The sequence below is a fragment of the Musca vetustissima genome, unplaced genomic scaffold (assembly GCF_032173495.1).
Source record: "Musca vetustissima isolate MV318-11 ecotype Yass unplaced genomic scaffold, APGP_CSIRO_Mvet_v1 utg17624, whole genome shotgun sequence".
In the NCBI taxonomy this organism is placed as follows: Eukaryota; Metazoa; Arthropoda; class Insecta; order Diptera; family Muscidae; genus Musca; species Musca vetustissima.
In genome coordinates this window covers 51,746-75,739 of record NW_026876306.1, presented here as the reverse complement: position 1 = coordinate 75,739, position 23,994 = coordinate 51,746, and the positions used below count along the sequence as shown (strand labels likewise).

The window sequence follows — 23,994 nt, the reverse complement described above, 5'->3', positions numbered from 1 at the left end:
TATGGACCACAAGGGCGTAGATTTTTAAATAATTTTCCGAGCTCCCAGGTGGACCACACAGACGTGGTATTTTTAAATTATTTTCCGAGCCCCCATATGGAGCACAAAGCGGTGGATTTTAAAATAATTTTTAGAGCCTCCATACAGACTACAAAAGCGTAGATTTACAAAAAAAAAAAAAAAAAATCGAGGTATCGATATAGAACTCAATGGCGTGGATTTTTAATCATTTTCAGAGCCTCCATATTGACAACCAAGGCGTGTATTTTTAAATAATTTTCACAGCCTCTATATGAAACACAAAGGCGTGGATTTTCAAATATTTGCTAAAGCCTCCATACGGACCTTTAAGGCGTGGATACGTGTATTTTTTAAAGCCTTCATACGGACCTTTAAGGCGTGACTCTTTAAATAATTTTCAGAGCCTCCATATGAACCACAAAGGCGTGGATTTTTAAATAATTTTCAGAGCCTCAATATGGACCACAAAGGCATGGATTTTTAAATATTTTTCAGAGCCTCAATATGGATCACAAAGGAATGGATTTTTAAATAATGTATCCTTATAGAGAATAAACGTGTGGAATATTAAAAAATGTTAAAGGGATCTATATAGGCCACAAAAGCGTAGATTATTAAATAATTGTCAAAGCCTCCATGTAGAACATAAAGCCGTACAAATTTTACAAAGTTTTAAGGGCCAAATTTTCGGTATATTGAAGACCTTTGCCTACATTTCTGTAACTTGTTAAGTTTTTTCTTAGTGGATAAAAACGGCCAGGTGAACATCGAGTCATTCAAAATCGACTGTTGGGTGTACTTATTCCTTATATTATTATGGAAGCTAAAAGAAAGACATCAACCTAACATTCAACGCCCCAACAAGGCCACCTCACACACATCTACAATGAAACTATTCACCTTCTGTAACACCTACCTACACACAAATACACCTTTCCAAAATCTTTCAATTTATTTTCCTATTTGTTGAATTTATTGCAAAGAGTCAATTTCATCAATTTATTTGCGTCTACGGTTAGCCTAAAACATTTCATTACATATGTATGTTTCTATGTGTCTACATAAGTTCGTAGATTGATGTATTGTTATTTTTAGAGAAACACACACAAACAACAACAGCAACAACCTTTAACAATTTATTATCCTTTTTTAATTGCCTAACTTACCGAAAATCAAATTTAGTTATCTATTATTTGAATTTCCATATTCGGTTCGTTGGTATTTTCTGATTTATTATGTATTTACTACAAGTGGATATATAGATTTTTTTTCTAAAGTAAACTAATCCATAAATTGTTTTTTATTGTCTAATGAAACAACAAGAAAAATATTAAAAAAATTGTAAATATATATGTGCATATTTCCATATACAATATTGTTTATCAATATTTGTGTACTTTTTTCCTGGCCAGAGTTCAATGAACGTGCAAATGGGAATATATGTATGTATGTATGACTGTATCTCCATGTTATAAATTTTATATTGTTTAATGAATTTTAATGTAGCAAACATAGTACCAGAGATTATCTAATGTTACCTTAACAAGATTAAATCGAAAAAAATCTATAAATATTTATAGATCAAGAAAAAAAAATAATAAAAAAACAAATACCATTCAAAAAAGATATATTGATTAGCAGTAATAAAAACAAAGCTGCAATAATAGATAATAGAATTTTATTGATTAGAGTGTAGTAGCATTTTGCCAAGATGATGACGGAAAATTCTCAGACATAAATCGTTTTATTTACAATTTGGGGTAGCAAATGTAGAACACCCTGAATGTAAGAAAAATATAAATGGAAGAGTCAAATGCCACCCGATACATTAATTGTTTGCAGAGATAAATTGGGATTCTTATTCGATACAACAATTAAGAAATTTGAGGAGAACATAATCGTATGAAAATCTCTGAAATTAGGGTAATTTAGGCGGGTTTAATCCAAATATATACCGAATTGCTACATTTTAGTTACTTCGCTTGCAAAATGAGGCTGAGCCCCTCAAATACCTGGGATCGGAGCCAGATATTATATATAGCCTCTGACAATTTATGAGCGTATCTTTTGACTTATATTGAAAAGGTTCTTCAAGAAGCTTTCTATGAATCCAAATTGTCGAATCCCAGCCATGGTTAGAAAATGCGACTAAGACCTTATAATAACTAAAATCGGGTAGACCTAAATTACAAATATTCTTTGAGTTTTTTTTACGGTCTGAAAACTCGAAATGTAAAAAATACAGAATTTTCGGTTGAAAAATTCAACTTTGAGACCTTCTCAAATTTTAAATTCAGCGGAATCGTAATATGTCGATAGATGAAACTTCCCGATTTGACGTACGCAAAATAACAGGCACTTTTTTGAATTAAGGGGACCCCACCCATTCTCGATTTTATTTCTTCAAGATTTTCAATGGGCTGGTAAATCAATACCAATGCTTGTTAAGGTTTGTAACTTTGCACATATATATTTGAAGATTTAAAAATAAAGAAAAATAATTTACAAAAAATTTTTGTTATTGCTTTGTTGTTGTTTTTTGTGATCAAAGAAAAGTCCTTATTTTTGATGGCGGGCATGATAACTCCTCACTGGAACATCGGAATCCGAAAATTTCAACGGTGTTAGAAAGAGTACATGTCTGGCTCTGGTATGAGCTAGGATTATTGACTTCGCTCTAAAATTAACAAAATGGCGGACCTTTGAAAAAATATTTTTGGAAAAACGCCGATTTTTTACCAAAACCCAAGTTAAAAAATAAGGAATTTTGTTATTTTCACCGATTGGCTTTATCCTAGTTCATACGATAGCTATACACTCACAGAGAAACGTGTAAAAAATTGAAATCGATTGGGTTATTAGTTTTTAAGTTATCGTGCCCGCCATTCGCAAAAAAATGTTTAGAGAAAAACGCGTTAAAAGTTTGAAAGCCCTTCAGCCGTCACTTGTTGCTGACACAATAATTCGGCTATATCTTCAAGAGTTTTTGAGATTTTCATTTTAAATTTTGTAGGGACATTCTTTAATTAGTGTAGATTCGAATTATATCAAGAAAGTTTTTGGCTCCGAGAATGGGGGGGTCCCCTTAAGTCGAGTAACATTTAAATATATAACTTCGAAACGGTCTTTGTATAACAGAACACCTGTTTTATCACCCTCAGAGAAACCCAAAAACAAATTATAACCACTTTGGGTTAAAAATGTGATAGGGGCCTTTAAAGGAATATGTCAAAACATGGACCTACACTGAAAAGTTGCTTGTGGAATATTTTAAAACCTAAGAAAGCCTGAAATTTCCTATCACATAGGAAAATTAGAGTAGGATTTTCAAAACAAAAAGAAAAGTAATAAAAACAGTAGAGCCGTTATTACATAAAAGCATGGTCCAATTTTAAAATAAAAACAGTAGAGAATATCCAAAATCGTTATTACATATAAAAGGTTATGTCAAATCGAACTTAAATAGAGAATCTTTTTCGAAGATGTCTCTACCTTATTAGGATTTTCAAATGCCTAAAAACGGTAGGCGTCGATATATGGGTGCTATGTCAAATCTGTAGAACTCGAAATTCTATTTTGCTGCACACCGATTGGGAAAATGCTGAGAATATTCAAAATAGAGTTGAGTTATAAATCCGATCAAAAAAAAAAAAAAAAAAGTGAACCATCAGTGGGGAAACTACCATGACGTTCACACAGAGACTATGTGAAAGCCGGCCTTTATATAAGACCAATTATATAAACGTGTTCCAAGAACTGTTCTGCTCCCTATGAAGTGGAAATGCCAAATTACAGCCACATCTGTTAAGGGAATGCGTCAGGGTACAATATTTAATTTTTTCATTGGAGGGGTAAATGCCTTTCCGAATGGAAACTAAGCCTGGGACCCATAAAATATCTTTAATCGGAAGGAACTTTCTTGTGTGACTTTTATTCAACATTGTCTACTAGAAGGCAAAAAATCCTTCCTGATAAATCAAAATATCAACTTCTAGTCTCTTCGTTTGGAAAATAAGCCCGGGAACTTTAAAAAAATATATATTATGGCAAACGGATTCAAAATAAAACCAGTAAGCGGAGCAGTGTAGTCGAACGGGGCCAACCATATGAAACCCTACACAAAAATTACTGAATTTTAACATTCTGCGGATTTATAGTTCGAGATTGGGCAATATTTTGTCATATTTGTAATCTGTTAATCGATTGGTATCTTTTCGAAATTATAATTTCTCGAAGTGAGCATTTACCCCATAAGGTTGATTTTTTTTATTTTTCACACAAAAGTCTGGGTTCATTTGATCCGCTAAATATTGATTTTCGATTAATGGAAACAATGCCGATTCATGTAATGGAGATCTCATCAAAAACTTATTTTATAAACTTCAGCGGACGATGGATTCCACGATGTACAATATTTGCCCTGAAATCTCCATATTTTTTTTTTCACAAATAAATTTTATGGGTCACTCCTATATTGACTTTATTGCCTTAGTATTTGTTCAGTTTGAATTATTATATGATCTTCACATCATTAACCTATAATCGAAGCGAAAATCTGCAGCAGTCATCTTTGCCCGGAACCCGAACTTCACTCGTGTCAATAGGTCCATAATAGCGGCCTGTAAATTGCTTACAATTCATTTAGACGATATACTAAAAAGGACAGATTTCCGACCAAAATTTCCAAGTCTTAACATCTTCTAGGCCAATGTATTTAATGTTGAGTTTAAAAATTATAATTTGTTGTCAAACGCTGAAGGCCTAAAGCTACAGAACAAAGAACAACAAAAACAATTAAAGGCATACATCTAGACGATTAACCTCAACCTCCCCCTTTATTCATTTTCTACATTTCTTTTTGGTCACATTGAGAGATTTTTGTGTGCAACAAATATGTGAACCATCTACATAGACCCCCCTCCGTCCCCACTACCACTTAAAGACGACACTTTTGCTTAAAGCACTTTTGTGCTGTTTTTCTAATTAAACGCTTCGCACAGTACTTCACATAAAAGGCCGTTTGAAAATCTCTTTGATCTGCATATAAATACTCAAACGCACAAACACACGAACACACACACACAATGCCACTTCCATACACCCACCAGTGGTGGATATTCTTCTGTTGCACAACCACACATACACACTTACGCACACCTAACCTACTACTCAGCCGTACTTATATGTACTTGAGAATATTCTTGGTAGAACACAAATCACTGAGTGTGTGTGTGTGAAGGACTTGCATTTTGTCGGGCGACAAACGGTTAACGGGATTTTTTATGAAAATCGAAAATAACAAATCAGCGTCAAATGCACGCTTCAATTGTTAACACTCACCGAATGCCAAACCCTCCCACATCTTACCTCTCACCCTCTTTATTGTTAAATCATAACCATGCATATACGAAGACACCTTACAAGGATTTTTTTTTTGCGTTGGCAATCATAAACACACAACCACCATCATGACAAAAAGAGGTGGTGGTGAGATGTGGGTAGACCACAACAAAAATCAAAGAGCTCAGACAACGAGACACACACACATACTCACTCACAAACAAGTACTAATAACAGCCATGATTTATGGCAAAACAAAGCCGAAATGTCGAAGAAAGCCAAAAAACAAAAGGATAACAAAATCGAAGAAAAAAACAATATTGCCAAATATGCGAGTCTGGCGAGAGCAGCAAATTAAAGCCATTCAAAGAAGAAGAATGGTACGCAATTTCCCATTACCGCAGTTCCATAATATTCTATGGTAACAAAAACAACTACAACAAATACATTGCGATATGTCAACCACCTTTAACACTTAACGAAGGACTCAATACCAAAAAAATAGAACAAAATGAAAACATTGATACCAAATGAGTACAAGGTTGCGACAGACTCTCATCGATCGAACATACAGGATAATTTGTGTTGAGGACACATTTATCAGAAACCGCAATAAGTTCAATGAGCTATTTTCTACCCTAAAAATACAACAAAAAAATCAAAAACAATTTCTCCCCTACATCTATGCATAGAAACTCAAGGTCGATAGAAAATTAGAAAATATTGTGCAGGAGTGTGTGTGTGTTGCTGCTGAACTAGCAGATATTGAAAAGATAGCCACTTCATAGTATAAATAGAGCCTAAATCAAATGAAATTGAAATGTATAGATGTTTTTTTTTTTTTGGTTTTGCAGACCCAAAACAATATCTCTTATCTCAAATGATACGTAATTTAGTCAATGTCTAAATTTTAGTTTTTGGCCATAGAGAAAACATTTTAAGATTGCTGGGAGATATTCTGCTTGGATAAACATGAAAAAAAAATGAAACACAAATTGGTAGAAGTTGCTTGAGTAGTAGTAGTATTTATGGGAAAACCCACACGATTAGTGTTAGTAAAGTGACGAGAGAGACAGTGTTTTATGAATACTTTTTTTTTTGAAAATAAAGGAAATTGAATTTGTAAACGATTATAGGAAAAAGGAAAGTCTTAACAAGCCTACTGTTATCGGTTAACATAAATTTGATAAATGTTGTTTGAGGAATTTTAGTTAAAAATTGTAATAAGAAGAGACCAAAAGTGACGCCCAATTGAAGCGAGGCCGCTTTGAAACGTTGTTTTAGGTATATATTTATAAATTGTATTGGTGAGAAATAATTCTAGTTCATATATGTTTCAAACATGTACTCCGCTATCGGCCGGGAATCCAATTTTTTGGCAAAAAGTCCATGTCAGAGAGAGAGAGAGAGAGAGAGAGAGCTGAAAAATCGTTCTATATTTCAAATCTGGAGACTTTGAGCTTTACACCAGTAAAATCTTATGGCATTGTAAATGACATAAGGTCAAAATCAAAATTTAGTATTTTTGTGAATATAATTTATATTTGAAACATTTTTATACCCTTCATCACACTGTGGTACAGGGTTTTATGCCTTTGTGCATATGTTTGCAACGGGCAAAAGGAAACGAGATAGACCCATGGTTCCTTTTGAGAAAATGCATAGAATCACTTTTTAATTCGATTTATGCATGTCCGTCCATCCGTCAGTCTGTCGATGTTTATGATCCAAATTAGATGCAATTTGGTATAGGTCACTTATTCGGTCCAAGGACGAACCCTATTGAAATTGCGAAAAATCGGTTCAGATTTAAATATAGCTCCCATATATATTTTAAGATAATCTATATTCCGATTTGCACGAATTATGGCATAGAGAACTGAATTAGGTATAGAATGATTTGTGTTAAGTTTCTTGGAAATCGGTCCAGATTTAGATATAGCTCCCATATATATTTTCGTCCGATTTAATGTAAATGGTACACCAAAGTCCCTATATATCCTTAGATTTCCACGTAATTTGGCACAGCGTACTGAATTAGGTCTAGAATGATGTGTGTTAAGTTTCGTGAAAATTGAGTCAGATTTAGATATAGCTCCCATATAAATTTTCGTCCGATTTAATGTAAATGGTGTACTTAAGTTCCTATATATCTTCCGATTTGCACGAAATTTGGCACAGCGTAATGAATTAGGTCTAAAATGATGCGTGCTAAGTTTTGTGAAAATCGGTTCAGATTTATATATAGCTTCCATATATATTTTCATCCGATTTAATGTAAATGGTGCGGCAGAGTTCCTATATATCTTCCGATTTGCACCAAATATCGCACAGCATAACGAATTGGGTCTAGAATTAAGTGTGTGTAGTTTCCTGAAATCCGATCCAAATTAAATATAGCTCCCATATACATTTTAGTCCGATTTAATGTAAATGGTGCACCAATGTCCACATATATCTTTCGTACTGAACATAGTATAACCCAGAAGTTAGATATAAATGCTGCACCGAACTCCCTAGGTGGGTTCGATTGGCACAAAATTTTGCACAACTTATTGAAGTTGTTATGAGATAACGTGTAGCAAGTTTTGTTGAAATCGGTTCAGATTTAGATATAGTTTCTATATATCCGATTGATATATGCTTTAAATTGATTTACATAATGTTGTCCCATTGTAAGAAGCAACTCTATATCTGACCAAATGAATATGCGTACTATCCTTAAAAATGGACGAAGACCGATTATTTTTGGCATGAAGCCAATGAAAATCCGAAATACCAAATTGAAATTTAATTTAATTAAAAGAAAATGTCACTTAACAATTGTCAGATCTCAAAATTGATTAACCTGGATCTAAAAGGGCTAAATAGTGTACCCATATCGATAATTTTCGGTACCCAATTGGAGCTCGAAGCACCAAACTTCAGTTAATACCATTAAAAACTCGCCGAAAATTCCCAAAATACCGAGAATCAATATCACACATCCTCGCAATGAATGTGCAAAGCTTCTGAGCATAAATATTGCGTGCTTTATCGTGAATTCAACAGACAGACGAACCTGCATAAACCGACAAAGAATTTTATTATTTATATCATATCAAATTCAATTGGCATAGGTGCATTAAATTTGTGCACAGAAAATAGTTATATGGTCACTAAAAAAATCGGGGTTCAAAGGGTTAATAAATACAAAACGAACTCTCACAAAATAATATTCATTAAGTGCAATGTGTGGTGCATAGTTTTAGGCTGTAACTAAAATGTGTGGTGAAAGGATAATCGTATAAAACGACTGCACTGGTTTTAATTGACTAAAATAAAGTTATAACCTGATCCGTTTAGCAAATGAGGTTATAAAATCTTTGAAAAGATCAGAAAAAGACCCAAAATAAAAAAAAAATATTGCATGAGAATGCGATTACATTAAAAAAAAATTTGCAATGGAAGAAAAAAGATGATAATCACTTGATTCCAAGTCCGGGCTGTATGGCGGATGCATTAAAACTTCCCAATCAAGCTCCCGAATTTTCTGCTGAGTCATTAATGATGTGTGTGGCCTAGCGTTGTCCTGGTGGAACACGACACCTCCCATTGGCCAATTCTCGCCGTTTCTAGTCAATTTTTATTAATGTCCAGAATGATTTCTCTCTAGAAAGGAAGAAAGCTTCTTATACGAGACCAGAGAGTTTAATTATGAAAGACCTGAGTATCTCCTAGTAGGGGCCCCGAAGGGTTCTTTGATAGGAGGATATGATGCTTCACGTAAAAATTCAAAATAATATTTTCGATGATCTGCAAATCTTATAATAGGAGATCACAAAATCCGTATAGAAAATCAAAGGATATTTTTATAGACGATTTATTGTTCTTATAGAAGATCTAAGCACAGATACCTGTTTGGAATTTCGAAACTATAGAAAAATGTATGTTTTTCTTACACCTTTTTCAAGTATAATCCTTAAATTTTAATACATTTTTGCAAAGTATCTTTTTTAAACAACAATTATTTTTCCATCATTTCCCAAAATAAATTCAAGGTAAGATAACCTTCAACAAGGCCTAAGATACTATCACCAGTAAAAAGATAACACACGAAGAGATTACAAAATAGGCCATGTATATGTTCCCAAAAAATCCTGAACATGTTACGACTTCTTTTTGGTTTTGCTTTTATCTCTAAATTTACATATAGACTCGTTCGGTTATCCCTGGTGTTGTTTATTATTATTATTCTTATTTGTAGTTGTCGTTTTCAAACTGATACCGTTGTTCTTGCGAAATTCCCTTTTTGCTGAATGTCGTATTTCAAACGTTTGGGAATACGATTTACTGTCAAAGACAAGAAGACGGAGAACGACAGCAGTATTTGACATTTGTGTATGTGTATATGAATGCAAGTATGTATGCGTGTGGATTGGAGTTACGCTGACAAACAAAGTTTACATGCTCAAATCGATTTACATATGAATGTGTATTAGGGTAGGGATTGATTGGGGAAATCTTTCAATTAAGAGGTAAATGGTTGATTAAGATAATTCCAAGATTTGTTTCTTGATTTTCCATTCCACCCCAATATCCAAAACGTATTGCCTGCCTGCTTGCTTGCGTTTGTGTGTCATCCAAACGAATTGAACATGATAAGATTTTGCGTTTCGTTAAAAAGATCTGTAATTGATTCGCATTGAGTTTCCAAATCAGTTTGAATTTGAATTGTGAAACGAACGCAGGCATCCACTCGAGGCTACAGCGTATATATAGATTGGGAGAAAATCTATGTTAGCTGTTGCTGGTACACTGACACGGGTACACAGATATAGAAAAACATATGAGTGTGTATGCATGTTTAAAATTGCCTTGAAAATATATGTGGTGTTACCATAGATTCAATAATATCGATGCGGTGAAACAAACCATAGAAGGCATCGAACGCAAAACAATTTTCCCAGATCCATGAATTCACCACCACAACGAATGACGGATGCATTTCGTAACTATGCACGTATGAATTTATGTTACTGGATTTTCCAATGAAAATCGGGGGAAAAACACACGCACCCAAAAGTTTTAATAATAAAGTTCTGGTGAACGTAACGAACGACAACGTTGACAGCAAATACGTACATATTGATGAAAGCATATCGTGTTTCTATCAACAAGAGGGGGGAAATATGAAATTTTTTCTATAATTTTTTGTTCTGTGGCGTATTTCCACTGCCACCCATTGTCATCATTATTATCATATGCAAATGTGCGGTTGATGATTTGAATTGTGATGGAAAATATGGAAAGTTCCTTGCGTGGTTGTTATTAAATATTCAGAGGAACGGATATACTCCAGCATTAGAGTAAAGGTGACAGTAGAAAAAATATTGCAAGGCAGGTTGGTTTTCTACAGGTTTTCTTATAGCAGAATTCTTCTTATAGGAGACGAAATGGTCTTCCTGTAAAAACACAAAAGGCTCTTCCCAAGTTCAAGGGAATTTCTTATAGGAGACCAAGAAGTTCTTCATATAGCAGATCAAGATGCATTCTTATAGAAGACTATGAGACATTCTTATAGAATAATAAGAGGTTTTCTTATAAAAGTTCAAAGGGTCTTCTTATAGAAGACCAAAGGGTATTTTTATAGAAGACCAAAGGGTCTTCTTGTAGAAAACCAAAGGGTCTTTTTATAGAAGACCAAAGGGTATTCTTATAGAAGACAAAAGGGTCTTCTTATAGAAGCCCAAAGGGTATTGTTATAGAAGACCAAAGGGTCTTCTTATAGAAGCCCAAAGGGTATTCTTATAGAAGACCAAAGGGTCTAACAGAGCAAAGTGTCTTCTCACAGAAGACCAGAAGGTCTTCTCATAGAAGTCCAGAAGGTCTTCTCATAGGAGGTCTTCTCATAGAAGAGGTCTTCTCATAGAGGAGGTCAGGAGGTCTTCTCATAGAAGACGAGGAGGTCTTCTCATAGAAGACGAGGAGGTCTTCTCATAGAAGACGAGGAGGTCTTCTCATAGAAGACGAGGAGGTCTTCTCATAGAAGACGAGGAGGTCTTCTCATAGAAGACCTCCTGACCTCCTCTATGAGAAGACCTCTTCTATGAGAAGACCTCCTATGAGAAGACCTTCTGGTCTTCTATGAGAAGACCTTCTGGTCTTCTATGAGAAGACACTTTGCTCTGTTAGACCCTTTGGTCTTCTATAAGAAGACCAGAAAGGTCTTCTTATAGAAGACCAGAGAGGTCTTCTAATAGAAGACCAGAGAGGTCTTCTAATAGAAGACCAGAGAGGTCTTCTAATAGAAGACCAGAAAGGTCTTCTTTTAGAAGACCACAAAGGTCTTCTTTTAGAAGACCACAAAGGTCTTTTTTTAGAAGACCACAAAGGTCTTTTTACAGAAGACCACAAAGGTCTTCTTATGAAAGTCCAGAACGGTCTTCTCATAGGAGACCAGAAAGGTCTTGTCCTAGGAGACCAGAAAGGTCTTCTCATTGGAGGTCGTCTTGTAGAAGACCAAAAGGCCTTCTTATAGAAAACCAAAGTGTCTTCTTATAGAAGACAAAGGGTATTCTTATAGAAGACAAAAGTGTCTTTTCATAGAAGACCAAAGGGTATTCTTATAGAAGACAAAAGTGTCTTCTTATAAAAGATAAGAATGTCTTTTAGAAGATCAAAGTGTCTTCTTATAGAAAACCAAAATTTCTTCTAATAAAAGACCAAAAATCTTTCTTATAGAAGACCAAAGGCCCTTCTTATAGAATACCAGAAAGTCTTCTTATAGAACACCAGAAAGTCTTCACTAGAAAAAAATAGTGAATTTCACATACTAGCCCCTAATCTCTGTCCCGTCAATTCCTAATATAATATCTCATATTGCTAATAAATTTCCCCACAATTTCTTGTTCTTTTCGTCCACAACCTTGAGTATTTTCTTCATTTTCCATACCACACATTTGGTATCACTGTGTGTGTGAGAGTGTATGTGTTGTCATCATTTGCAGCACGTTTTACATCGACCAAGTCTGAGAATGAAAGAACGAACGAACCACCGAACGCACGTCAAAGATGTGCAAACTAGCATCCGTGAGGAAAAACTATTTTCCTTCTCATGGCGTCGTCTTTTTCTCTTCCGCCGATGTTGCCTTGAAAAAAAAACCAAGAAAACTAAGAGATTCCCAGTTTTACGCGTAATTCATCACTTCCATGCAATTTCATTTAAATTGTAAAAAATCTATGCATTATATTCGTATTATGTCTTGTTCGTGGAAAAAACTATGTGTTCTACATAGAAATAGAATATTTATGTATGTATTTTATTTATGTTTTTTTCTTGCTCTTTTCATAACTTTGAGGAAAGTATTAACAGAATCTTGCGTATTTACGATGTAGTTCGTGGAAAAGTATTAGTTGAAGTTTAGTTTTTTAATTTGAAAGCATTTTTTGTTAGCTAATGGTAGGGGAAAGTTTAATTGAATTGATTGGAGAAAAAATATATAGGGAGGAGTGAAAAACACTTAAAAAAAGTGTTTTGTTATTAAACACTAATCTGTTTAACTAATCTGTTTATCTGAGGGGCATTTTGTAATAATAGGTGTAATTTCAGGGAAAACATAAACACATGAAGAAATAAAATGTATTCTATCGATTATGACTCGTGGTACATAATGAAGGGAAATATCGGCAACATTGCTTATTTAATGCTAATTATAATCAACACTACACCTAACACTATATATAACAGTCAAACTGAACTGTGTATCATTTTCTAATAAATTTTAATACCTCTCCGTGACAACAAAAACTCTTAAAAATGTTATTTCGGGGAACGGACTCCAGGATATCCCTATGCTTTCTATAGAAAACTTATCGTATATTTAGATGGATGTATTATGCGACTACTTTTCAAAATATCATATATATGCCCTTATACTGTGAGAACTTTTAACTTTCGGTTTCTGTAATATTACATTTTTGTTCTCAAAAATATATCCAATTTCTCAAAACATTCGAAATTCTATTTAATATTGTAACCTTGGTCCTTAAGAAAAAAATTTTAGTATAGTTATTGTCAAATTTAAAAAAAAAATAGTTTTATGGTTCTACTTACATTGTACTCTCAGTGTTATGCTGGAACTTCTTGTTTCACCTTCCGTATTTGTTGCACCACAGGCATATGCCCCTGCACTTTCACGTTCCAATTGTGTTAAATGCATTATTTCGGAACTTTCACCAGACATACGCATGCCCTGCAAGAAGAGAAGAAACAAGTTATTGAAATAATTAATATATGTTAAGATTTATATAATATATAATTCTTTGATTTGAAGTCTTTGATAATCATACAGATTAAAAATAGCAAATGCAATGTTTATGGAAAACAAAAGTCTGGGAAAAACGTATTTCAACGCCCAAAAGCTACTGCCCAATTATGGGTAATATGAAGGTTTCTCAAACTATCTTTTTGGAGTTATCCCTAGGTACCAATAGATGTGATGTAATATTGTCCATTTTCAAACATGAACTAAGATATGGCAACATTCCAAGAACTGGGTAATATGGATATTTCTATTATTTTATGTGGTAAAATAGTACAAATTAACTTACATAAATAAAAAATGTACATATATCGAATCTTTGCCACGTATAATGATTTTTTGCATCTCCGTAGTTTATGGTAATATCGATTTCTTTCTTAAGTTACGATTCAAGAAAAAAGATAAACAAAAATTGGTCTATGGGAAATTTGTCCTTCTGTATTTTTAATATACTCGCCATGGGTGCTACTTTCGAAAGCCGAAAATGTATATCGGTCATATCCACAGCGTTTGAAGAACCCACCTAGGACCATCAATATACCTTATATGAGGCTATATCCTTAAAAAAGACAACATCAAAACCAGAACTTATATTTACAATTTGCTGGAAATGTATGGATTTATGGCAATCAAGAATGCCCAATGTCATACATTACAGCCACTTCGATTAACAAATAGGACAAAAATCCTAAAGATACCGGAAATTGGATGGCCTACACAAACACTTCTACCAATATATGCATACTCCACGAATTGAAATAGATCACCTGCAATATAGACTATATCGGTTAGGATTTTGGCTCTATATATTAGACATGTTTTTCAAAAGTTTTGGCTGCAATTTTATATTTTTTCCTCATCATCCTAAATATGCCTATAAACATAAATATTAGCCCATGTGTCAGGGAACCCCAATATTCGGTATATTAAGGAAATTTTAGGAACTAAAATCTTCAAAATAAATAACAATTAAAAAGAACGATTAAATGTGGGCTATGGGTCAAATTTGCCTGCAGACAGAACTAGTTCGAATAAACTCTATCTATTTATACCCTTCACCACACTGTGGTACAGGGTATTAGGTCTTTGTGCATATGTTTGTAACAGGCAAAAGGGAAGAGATTCCTTTTGAGAATATGCATAGAATAACTTTTAAGTCGATTTATGCATGTCCGTCCGTCTGTCCATCTCTACATGTTAAATTGTAAACAGTTGATTCGAATTGGATGAAATTTGGCACAGCTCATTTATTTGGCCTATTGAAATTGAAAAAAAAATATATATAGCACTCATATTTTCGTCCGATTTTTTGTAAATGGTGCACCCTATATATCCTTCGATTTGCACGATATTTGGATTTATAAGTAAATGAAGAATTCAAAATGTGGCCGAATGCACACGTGTAAGTGTCACCTAACATGTGACAAATTTCGATGAAATCGGCTTAGTAAAGGTTGCACAATGACATGTTTAATTTCATGTTAAAGGTCCTTCAAAAATGCGACGTCTGCTAAGATTCCATCTGATGAATATACCTAAAGTGGTGGAGAGTATCATATAGTCGGCCCCGTTCGACTTTACTACTTTCCTTACTGTTATTTATATTTTTTATTAAATTATCACTAGGTAGTTAATTTGCATATAATTAGTAATATGGGATCATGGTTCGAGGTTCCCCCGACCTTTTTCTATGAAGAGGAATTTAAATATTGTATCATCATTGAACACTGTGATCATTGACATTTTGCACATATATTGCTACTATACCTAGAATGCTTGGTAGAGAAAATAGGATATATTGATTCAATCTTTAGGTATTTTAAATATTTTAGGCTCGGGATCTCATCGGGATAGAAAATCTTCCCACAAAAAATTATTAATATTGCCCCACTTTTTAGGGTAATCCCCATAAAACGCTAGATCCCAAATTAGGCACGTGTTCCAACAAAATTGACTATAATTTTATATATTAGATCCTCATTGAATCGAAAATCTGTCTACAAAATATTAACATTGACCCATATGTCCGGGTAGCCCCTAATACTCGGTATTTTTGATACTTCAAGCAAATGTGGTCTGATTTGATATTCAGCTTCTCATGGAGTGTTAAATATTCATACCGGAAGAATAAAAAACATCTTTCCGGAAACATAGTCCCCATTTAAAGTTGCTGGCCGATTTACGGAAACTCCCCCATTCTCAGTATCCAAAAATTTAATTTTGTTTATTTTATTCGAACCTGCACTAACTAAAGAATGTACCTATAACATTGCAAGAGAAAATTTTAACAGCTCTTGAAGTTAAAGTCGATTTATTTTGATAGCATCAACTGACGACAAGAGTGCTTCTCAAACTTTAAACGCGTTTTTTTTCGAAATAGTGTTTTTTTGAGGTTGATTTGAGGTCGAAAAAATGAATTTTACAAAAAATCAAATGTTATAGGTCGGTCATTTTGTTAATTTTTGTGCGAAGTTAATAATCCTAGTAAATAAAATTCCAAATCCTAGAATATTTTAATTCGGATAATTTCCTGTAGTCGGAAATCATGCTTGCCATCGAAAAGAAGGGCTTTATATTGGTCCGTGTGACGTTTTTAGGTTTTCGACTGTCAAAAAGGTGTAAACGTCGAAAACGTCATATACCTGTATAAAATGTAATAAATGTAGTAAACGTCATTTATTTCAATATTATCAGCATATACAGTTATTTTCAAATATATATTATTTTACATATATCTGACTATTCCCAATATAATGATAAAAGTTTCTAAATTTTTTTGGCAGAAAATTTTGAAATTTTATATTAATTTGAGTAAAGCATGCGTAATTTCCAAATTGATTAATGGAAATAGCTATTTTGTCAAAAACCTAATGGATTTGGGTAGGTTTCCCATTTTTTTTTATAATTTTAAGTCACTGTTTCTGACAGGACATCTCTTGAATTTAAAAACATGTAATATAATGCATTTTTCAAATCATGATTTTTTTTTTTTTTTTAATTTTATACTGCATGCGAAGAGTTATAATATGGAACCGTATTATCGGCTTGATTTGACAATAATTCCATTTTCGATATGTTGATATTAAGAGCCCTCCACAGGATGGAGAATGACAGGTATAGATCCATGTATACCAGGAAAATAACCTGATGTATATACAATGAGCCAGGTCGTCCTCAGGATGTAAATCGCCATTCTACTTGTTTAGTAATATATTCAGGTCATCACTTGGATAAGTTAAAATCCTTAAATCCCAATTGAAATCAAGGGAGAATTTGGTCAATAGATCTCTTTTTGGATGTACTGTATCTGGAGTTTTGTTTTCGATATTTAATTAAAACCATCAATCAAATCTCTATCAGATATGCCCAAAGTTGCAGAACTGATATTATTTTGGAATGTTTGAATGTGGACTTTGTGTATCCATAGTATTTTACCTAACCCAACGATATTCCATTTAACACCATCAACACTAAATTCTGTATCAGTCCAGGAAAAGAAAATGTACATCACAGATATTTTTTTATCATCCTCAAATCCCTATATGCAGCTCTGTGGAAGATTATATGTCAACACCCAATGATATAATTATAATCTGTCAAAAAAATTATGCATTCCATTGTATGTTTCCCTCCTCCATCTCACCTTCTAATTGTGTGATACAACAACACTACATAATTACATTTGTTTATTACGTTCTAATAATTAGTAATAATGAAAATACACAAACATACAGACACACACTCTCTTCCAAACACCAAGGTGCTGCCAGCAACTCATCCATGTTGCAGAAAGAGCAGCAGCGTCAATGTTTTAATTAACATTATGTTTATTTGTAGAAGTTAATCTTAAATACTAACAGCAAAGACATTATTATTAAGTCAAAGTTCATACAAACAGGTATTTGTTCTTGCTGTTGTTGTCACTGTGTTTTTTGCTATTTAAGGATATACAACATGATTATCAGCAGTAGCAACAACAACAATAACGACGACAGCAATGAGCATTGTCACACTAATGTGTATACAGTTGGGATATTAAGTTTAGCGAGGCGAAGGGGTGAGGGCGAGGGTGGGCATCGTCTTCTCCAAGACTGGGATTAGGCAGCGCAACAGGAAAAACCCATCTCAGTTAATGGAACCCGAATTAAAGTCATGTTAGAAATGTGTACTTACACACAATATAAACTGGGTGTTCGTCTGTCTGTCTGTCTGTCAGTGGCACAAAAATGAAGAAGTAGATGTTCTTCTGCTACTTCATTTGTGTGGGTGTGCTTGTGTGTGTGTTTGATTGTATTTAAGTCGCTATTTGTCAATGTGTATGTCATTCGCTGCCAACCAACCAACCAGCCAGCCAGACAAATAAACAATTGTTTTCTGTCGCACACAGTAGCAACCAGCAGCTCGTCAGTCATTTTCTTCTTTTCGCTTTTTTTGTGTTTTTTGTCATTGCCGCCACGAATGTTAACAAGAAAAATAGGACACTTACAACGCGCATTAACATTGCTTGCAGGTTCTTAGGCCAAGCGTAGCGTAGCGCAGGTTGCTTGACTTGTTTCCATAATTATCCCCCAAGTGAAAAGTAAATCTTAAGAAGCTTCTGCGTGTCCCACACAGACACATATACATACATTTCTATATAAATAAATACCATACATATATCTTCCAAAGACAGTCATTTGTTTATTTTATTTTTTGTTGTCACCCCGCTTATGGCCCGGCACCCCTAAAGTCATGTCATCGAGAAAAAAAACACCACACAAACCAAAGGAACTTGTTAATGGTAATGTTGTTGTTGTTGCTGTTGGTGTTTTTTTATTTTGAAATATTTTAATGAGTTTTTCTTGTTTGTCATTTACATTGTTTTATTTCGTTCATTTTTTATTCTCATCTTCATCAGGATTTTTGCAGATTACGTATTACTTGATGTTGTTGTTGCTGTGTGTGGGTTTATTTAAGAATAACAACAACGACATTAGAATTATCATCATCACCAGCATCAACGTAGTAAGCATTAGCATCAACAGTCTCAGCATTAGCATCAACTTTCCCGCGGTGCCACCTGTGCAGCTATTTTCATCACCCGTTGAAATAGTGAGCTGATATGTGCCGCGAGTTCACCCATAAGAACTATAAAAAATGGTTAGCGAATTCACCCATAAGAACTAACGTTCGGTTAGTTGCCCACACTCGGAAAACCCAACCTACTATGAACCAGTGAGCGGAGCAGTATAGTCGGACGGGGCCGACCATACGATACCCTACACAACTGCCACGGAACTCAAATTTTCTGCGGATGTTTATTCCGAGCCTGGGCAATATTTCGTGATATTGGCATCCTCTTGCCCGATTAGAGGTAAACAGCACCTGACATATTTTCCGAATATTACGAGTATTCAGTACAGCTATTGTCCATTTTCACCGTGGGTTGTGTTGTGATGTTCGGCTTTCATTTGTGGTATATATATCGACTCGAAAATAACACAAAAAATTAAGTTTTCGGTCCACTTCATTCCCAAAATTATTATCTGATCATCACCGAAAATTATAGGCGTTGTCCTTGACTATAACTGGAACCTTATGGAACATTTCAAAGCGATAAGCGCTATAGTTCCGCGCTCTAGAGTGATAATGGGTTACTAAATAATATACGGATACGGAGATACCTGTAAATATTTAGGTGTAACTCCCACATCCGAGCACATACAACATTATAATGGGTATTAATTTAAAGGTCAACCACTCCTCTTGGATATAATATCAACTTAAATATGTACCTAAATATGTACGCTATTGAATACAAATTTTGTCATTTTTCACACAAAAGTCAGGGTCCATTTGACCCCCTAAATATTGACCAATCTTTTTCAAAAGAGGCATGCTTATTCTTTGGCCCGATCCCCTTCTCCATACCGACAAAAATTTAGTATTTGGTCCATTTCATCCCCTAAATATTAACCGATCTTTCCCAAAAACAATAGGGGTCTTCATTGGCCAGAAACCATCCTACATGCAAAATTTCGTGAAGATTGGTCCATAACTGTGGCCTGTATCGTGTTTACAAATTATAATGGACAGACGGACGGACCGTTGCCACCAGCGCAGCTATTTTCATCACCCGTTGAAATAGTGAGGTGATAGGTGCCGCGAGTTCACCCATAAGAACTAACGTTCGGTTAGGGGTTGCACAAAGCTATAATACCCTGACAACATAGTTGTGTAGGGTATAAAAAGCAAAGAAAAAGAAAACCAAACCCCCTTAATGTTGACTACCCCCGCAAACGTATAAAGGACCACGATCTGCGAATCTGCACTTGGAATGTACGCATGTTGTACAGAACGGGCGCAGTTTTCGCTTTGGCGGATGTACTCAAGAAGTACAAAATCGATATTATTGCCTTACAGAAATGCGACGGAAAGGGACAGCCGTAAGTAAATCAGATGATTATGCACGGTATTATATCTGCCATGAAACGGCTGCGGATTTATGGATAACAGGAGAATAACAGACCTCGTTTCCAGATACACTAGAGTAGATGAGCGAATTTCTATAATCCGCATTAAAGTTCTTCTGTCTTATTTGCGTCCATACTCCGACCGAAGACAAATATGAGCAGACCAAAGACATATTTTACGAGCGCCTAGAAACAGCATATGATCGCTGTCCTATCCATGACATTAAAATTCTGCTAGGATATTTTAATTCAAAAATCGGAAGGGAAAATATATTTGGCCCCTCCGTCGGAAAATTCAGTCTCCATGAAGAAACATCAGACAATGGCATGAGGTTGATTGACTTCGCGGCAACAAAAATACATGGTAGTTAGCAGTACCAGATTCAAGCATCTCGATATACACAAGGCTACTTGGATTTCACCCGATCGAACAACGAGAAATCAAATCGATAATGTTATGATAGACGGAAGGCATACATCCAGTGTTTTAGACGTTCGATCGATCCGAGGAGCGATTCGGACAATTACCTTGTGGCAGCCAAGGTACGCACCCGTCTTAATGTAGCAGCAAAGGTGCGATCTAATGTAATACGGAAACTCGACATCGAAAAGTTGCAAACAAAACAGGTTGCCAAGGCCTACTCCGCTCAACTTACCCACCTGCTTGTCGAAAGCACTTCTTGTCCCGACAATTGTATAGAAGCACAATGGCAAAGAATTGCCCATTCCCTACAAACCTGCAGCAAAAGCAACACATGGGTACCAAAAACCACCACCAAGAAACCTATGGTACGATCAGGAGTGTCGTAGTGCTACTGATATGAAAAACGTATAGGGCAACCCTGCGTATAGGGCAACCCTGCAGACAGTTGCAACACGTAATGTGATGGAGAAATATTGGGAGAAAAGGAGAGAGGAGAAACTTATTTTTAGAAAACCAAAGAAAGAACAAGAAAAATGTGAGCATGAGAAAAACGAGATGTACAAAAGTCAGAATGAAGTCCGGAAATTTTACCAACGAGTAAAACACCAAACGAAGGCTGTGGTGCAGGCACATCCTCCTGTAGAGATGAAGAAGTAAACCTGGTGACAGATACAGACAGCGTGCTGAGGATCTGGAAGGAGCATTTTGAAAAAATTCTTGTATCAAATAGTAGCGGCGAACAGGATACCCCAGAGCCAATAACAGATGACGGTATAGAGTGTATACCACCTAGCCAAGATGAGGTCAGAATATCAATCAATCGGCTGAAGAATAATAAAGCAGCAGTTGCCAATTGGTTACCAGCCGAACTGCTCAAGACTGGTGGTCGGAAGCTAGTCAGGAACATGCACCAGCTGATTAGTACAATTTGGCCAGAGGAATGCATACCCACTGATTGGAACCTCAGCATCCTGTGTCCCGTGCACAAAAAAGGAAACAAGACGATATATGCCAACTATAGAGGAATAAGTCTCCTTCCCATGGCATATAAAGTGCTATCCAGCGTGCTGTGTGACCGACTGAAGCCATTGGTCAATAACATTATTGGACCATACAAATGCGTCTTCAGATCTGGCAAATCCACCATTGACCAGATTTTCACTCTGCGCCAAATCCTGGAAAAGACCCATAAAAAACACATCGAAACATTTAATCTATTCGTCGACTATGAAGCCGCATTCGACAGCCCTATCTGTTCAGAGGTGTTTAAACCCATGTCTGCGTTCGGCATTACTGTAAAAATTAATACGACTATGCACAAAGTCAGTAGTCAAAGTAGGAAATGACCTATCGGAGCCCTTCAATACCGAATGAGGATTCAGACAAGGTGACAGTTTTTCGTGTGATATTTTTAACATCCAGCTGGAAAAGGTCATACGAGACGCAAAGGTGAACAGAAATGACACTCTGTACACAAAACAGCACATTTTACTCGCCTACGCCGATGACATCGATATAATGGGTAGAACATTGCGAGCGGTAACAGCCACGTTTGAACAAATTGAGAAGGAGTCTTCAAAAGTGGGTCTGGCAGTAAACGGCGAGGTATCAATGCGCAAGACTCGGACCAACTGTGGAACTTGAGAACTACAGCTTAGAGGTAGTCAAAGATTTTATATACCCTGGTACCGTCATAAGTAAAACTAATGACATCAGTTTTTAAATTCAGAGAAGGAAATTCGAAGATGCTACTGTGGATTGAGTAAGCAATTCAAAGACAAGCCCACCTCCCGTCAGGCCAAACTCACACTCTACAAGACGCTGATACTACCCGTGCTGTTATATGGATCAGAAGATTGGGTTCAACCAGATGAGGCAGTTCTTGGGCTGTTTGAGAGAAAAATTCTCCGAAAGTGGAAGAGAACATTTCGAAACATGGTCTTTCAAATGGGAAGAGTTGCGCGAAAGAACGACTCGCCTGGAAATATTTTTTAAGCTCGGCTTTTGGAACCAATGCTCTGTCACAAGACAGCTAAGCTAAGTAGTGTAAGTTTATATCAGTAGATAGGAAGGTACCTTTACATGGAAGGAGTGGGTCAATATTATTAATAATAATTTAGTACAATGATGTGATATACAATGATTACCAAACTTACTGCCGATGTAATGGAAAAGCGTCTCCAAAGTCCCAAAAAAAGAAACGAATATTGGGGTTAACCAGAAATTTTGGGTCAATATTATTTACTTCTTTCAGGCATATTTGTTATACAATGAGATCCAGAAAACAAAATTATAAGCAATTCGGTTGAAAAACTTGTCAAAAATCCCAAAAATACAGAATATTGGGCGGTACCGTTATATGCAATCAGCGATAGATTTAACAGGTTCATCTGTAAGGCCAAAGCATCTAATCAGCAATATCCTGACAATTGAACATTAAGCCCAAAAGTTTCCCAGGTCGAAATCTCCAAAAACTTTAAATAGCAAGGTGAGGAGATATTATCGTGGCTAGAGGGTATCCAGTCGAAATACTAAGATACAGGTTTGAAAAATCGGTAGAAACTCCCATTATAAAGTTGGAGCAAAAACATAGTCTCTCCTCTAGAAGAGTGTCAAGGGAATAGTAAATGTGAAGGACATGGCAAGGTATGAGAAATATCCACAATTTCCAGGTAGTCTTCGTCGGATATGTTATATATGCAGGGATAGAGTGGAGAATGACATGGTTCCCTTCAATTGAAAGAGCCTTATGATGGTTACAGACCAACAGATCCCTAGGAATATTATGTCAACAGATACATTCCTTTATGGAGAAACTCTACACGATATATTGAATTATTTTCCTTTTTTTTCCTCTTTACTTCTAGTGTTATCAAACACCTTTTAATTCCTCAAAAAAGTTAACAAATCTTGTAGACATATGCCACTTAACACACACTCTCCCCAAAAAATACAAAACAAAAATCATTTACAAAACAAAACACATTCCAATCTTTCCCATCCTTCATAACCTAACCACAAATAAGGTAGGCAAAAAAATATACAAACATTTTTTTTTGCATTTTGTACTCATCTGTAATTTTGACATATACAGCTACAGACAAACTCATACATAATCACAGAACATCATCATCATTGAATATCATCATCATTATGCTACTGATTATTTGTAATATGTTGTGAGACATGAATGGCTGTCTATCTGTCTGTTTGTTTGTTTCGGCAAACCAGAAACACAAAATTTACAAAAAGGAAGTTACAATTTATTATTAAAGTTTATATGTAATTTTATTATTATTTATGCAGACTTTAATGTGTTAGCTTAAGAGAAAAAAATATTTAGTCGCATACGACGTAAAAGAGATTTTAACCCTCATCCCCACATACACACACACACATCCCTGGGTTACTAAGGTGAAACAAAACATCAAAGTGCCGCCTCAACAATTGGGTT

At 35.2% G+C, this 23,994-nt stretch overlaps 1 protein-coding gene across 1 annotated transcript in view; it reads right to left on the bottom strand.

Moving 5' to 3' along the window:
* LOC133338837 (hemicentin-1) overlaps positions 1 to 23,994 on the bottom strand; it is a gene marked incomplete at its 5' end in the record, with an annotated part of 155,827 nt that overhangs the window by 83,393 nt on the left and 48,440 nt on the right. Inside the window, one exon of the mRNA XM_061546945.1 lies at positions 13,457 to 13,595. Within this exon, the coding sequence (XP_061402929.1) occupies positions 13,457 to 13,595 (139 nt within the window). The remainder of the gene's footprint in view (positions 1 to 13,456; positions 13,596 to 23,994) is intronic.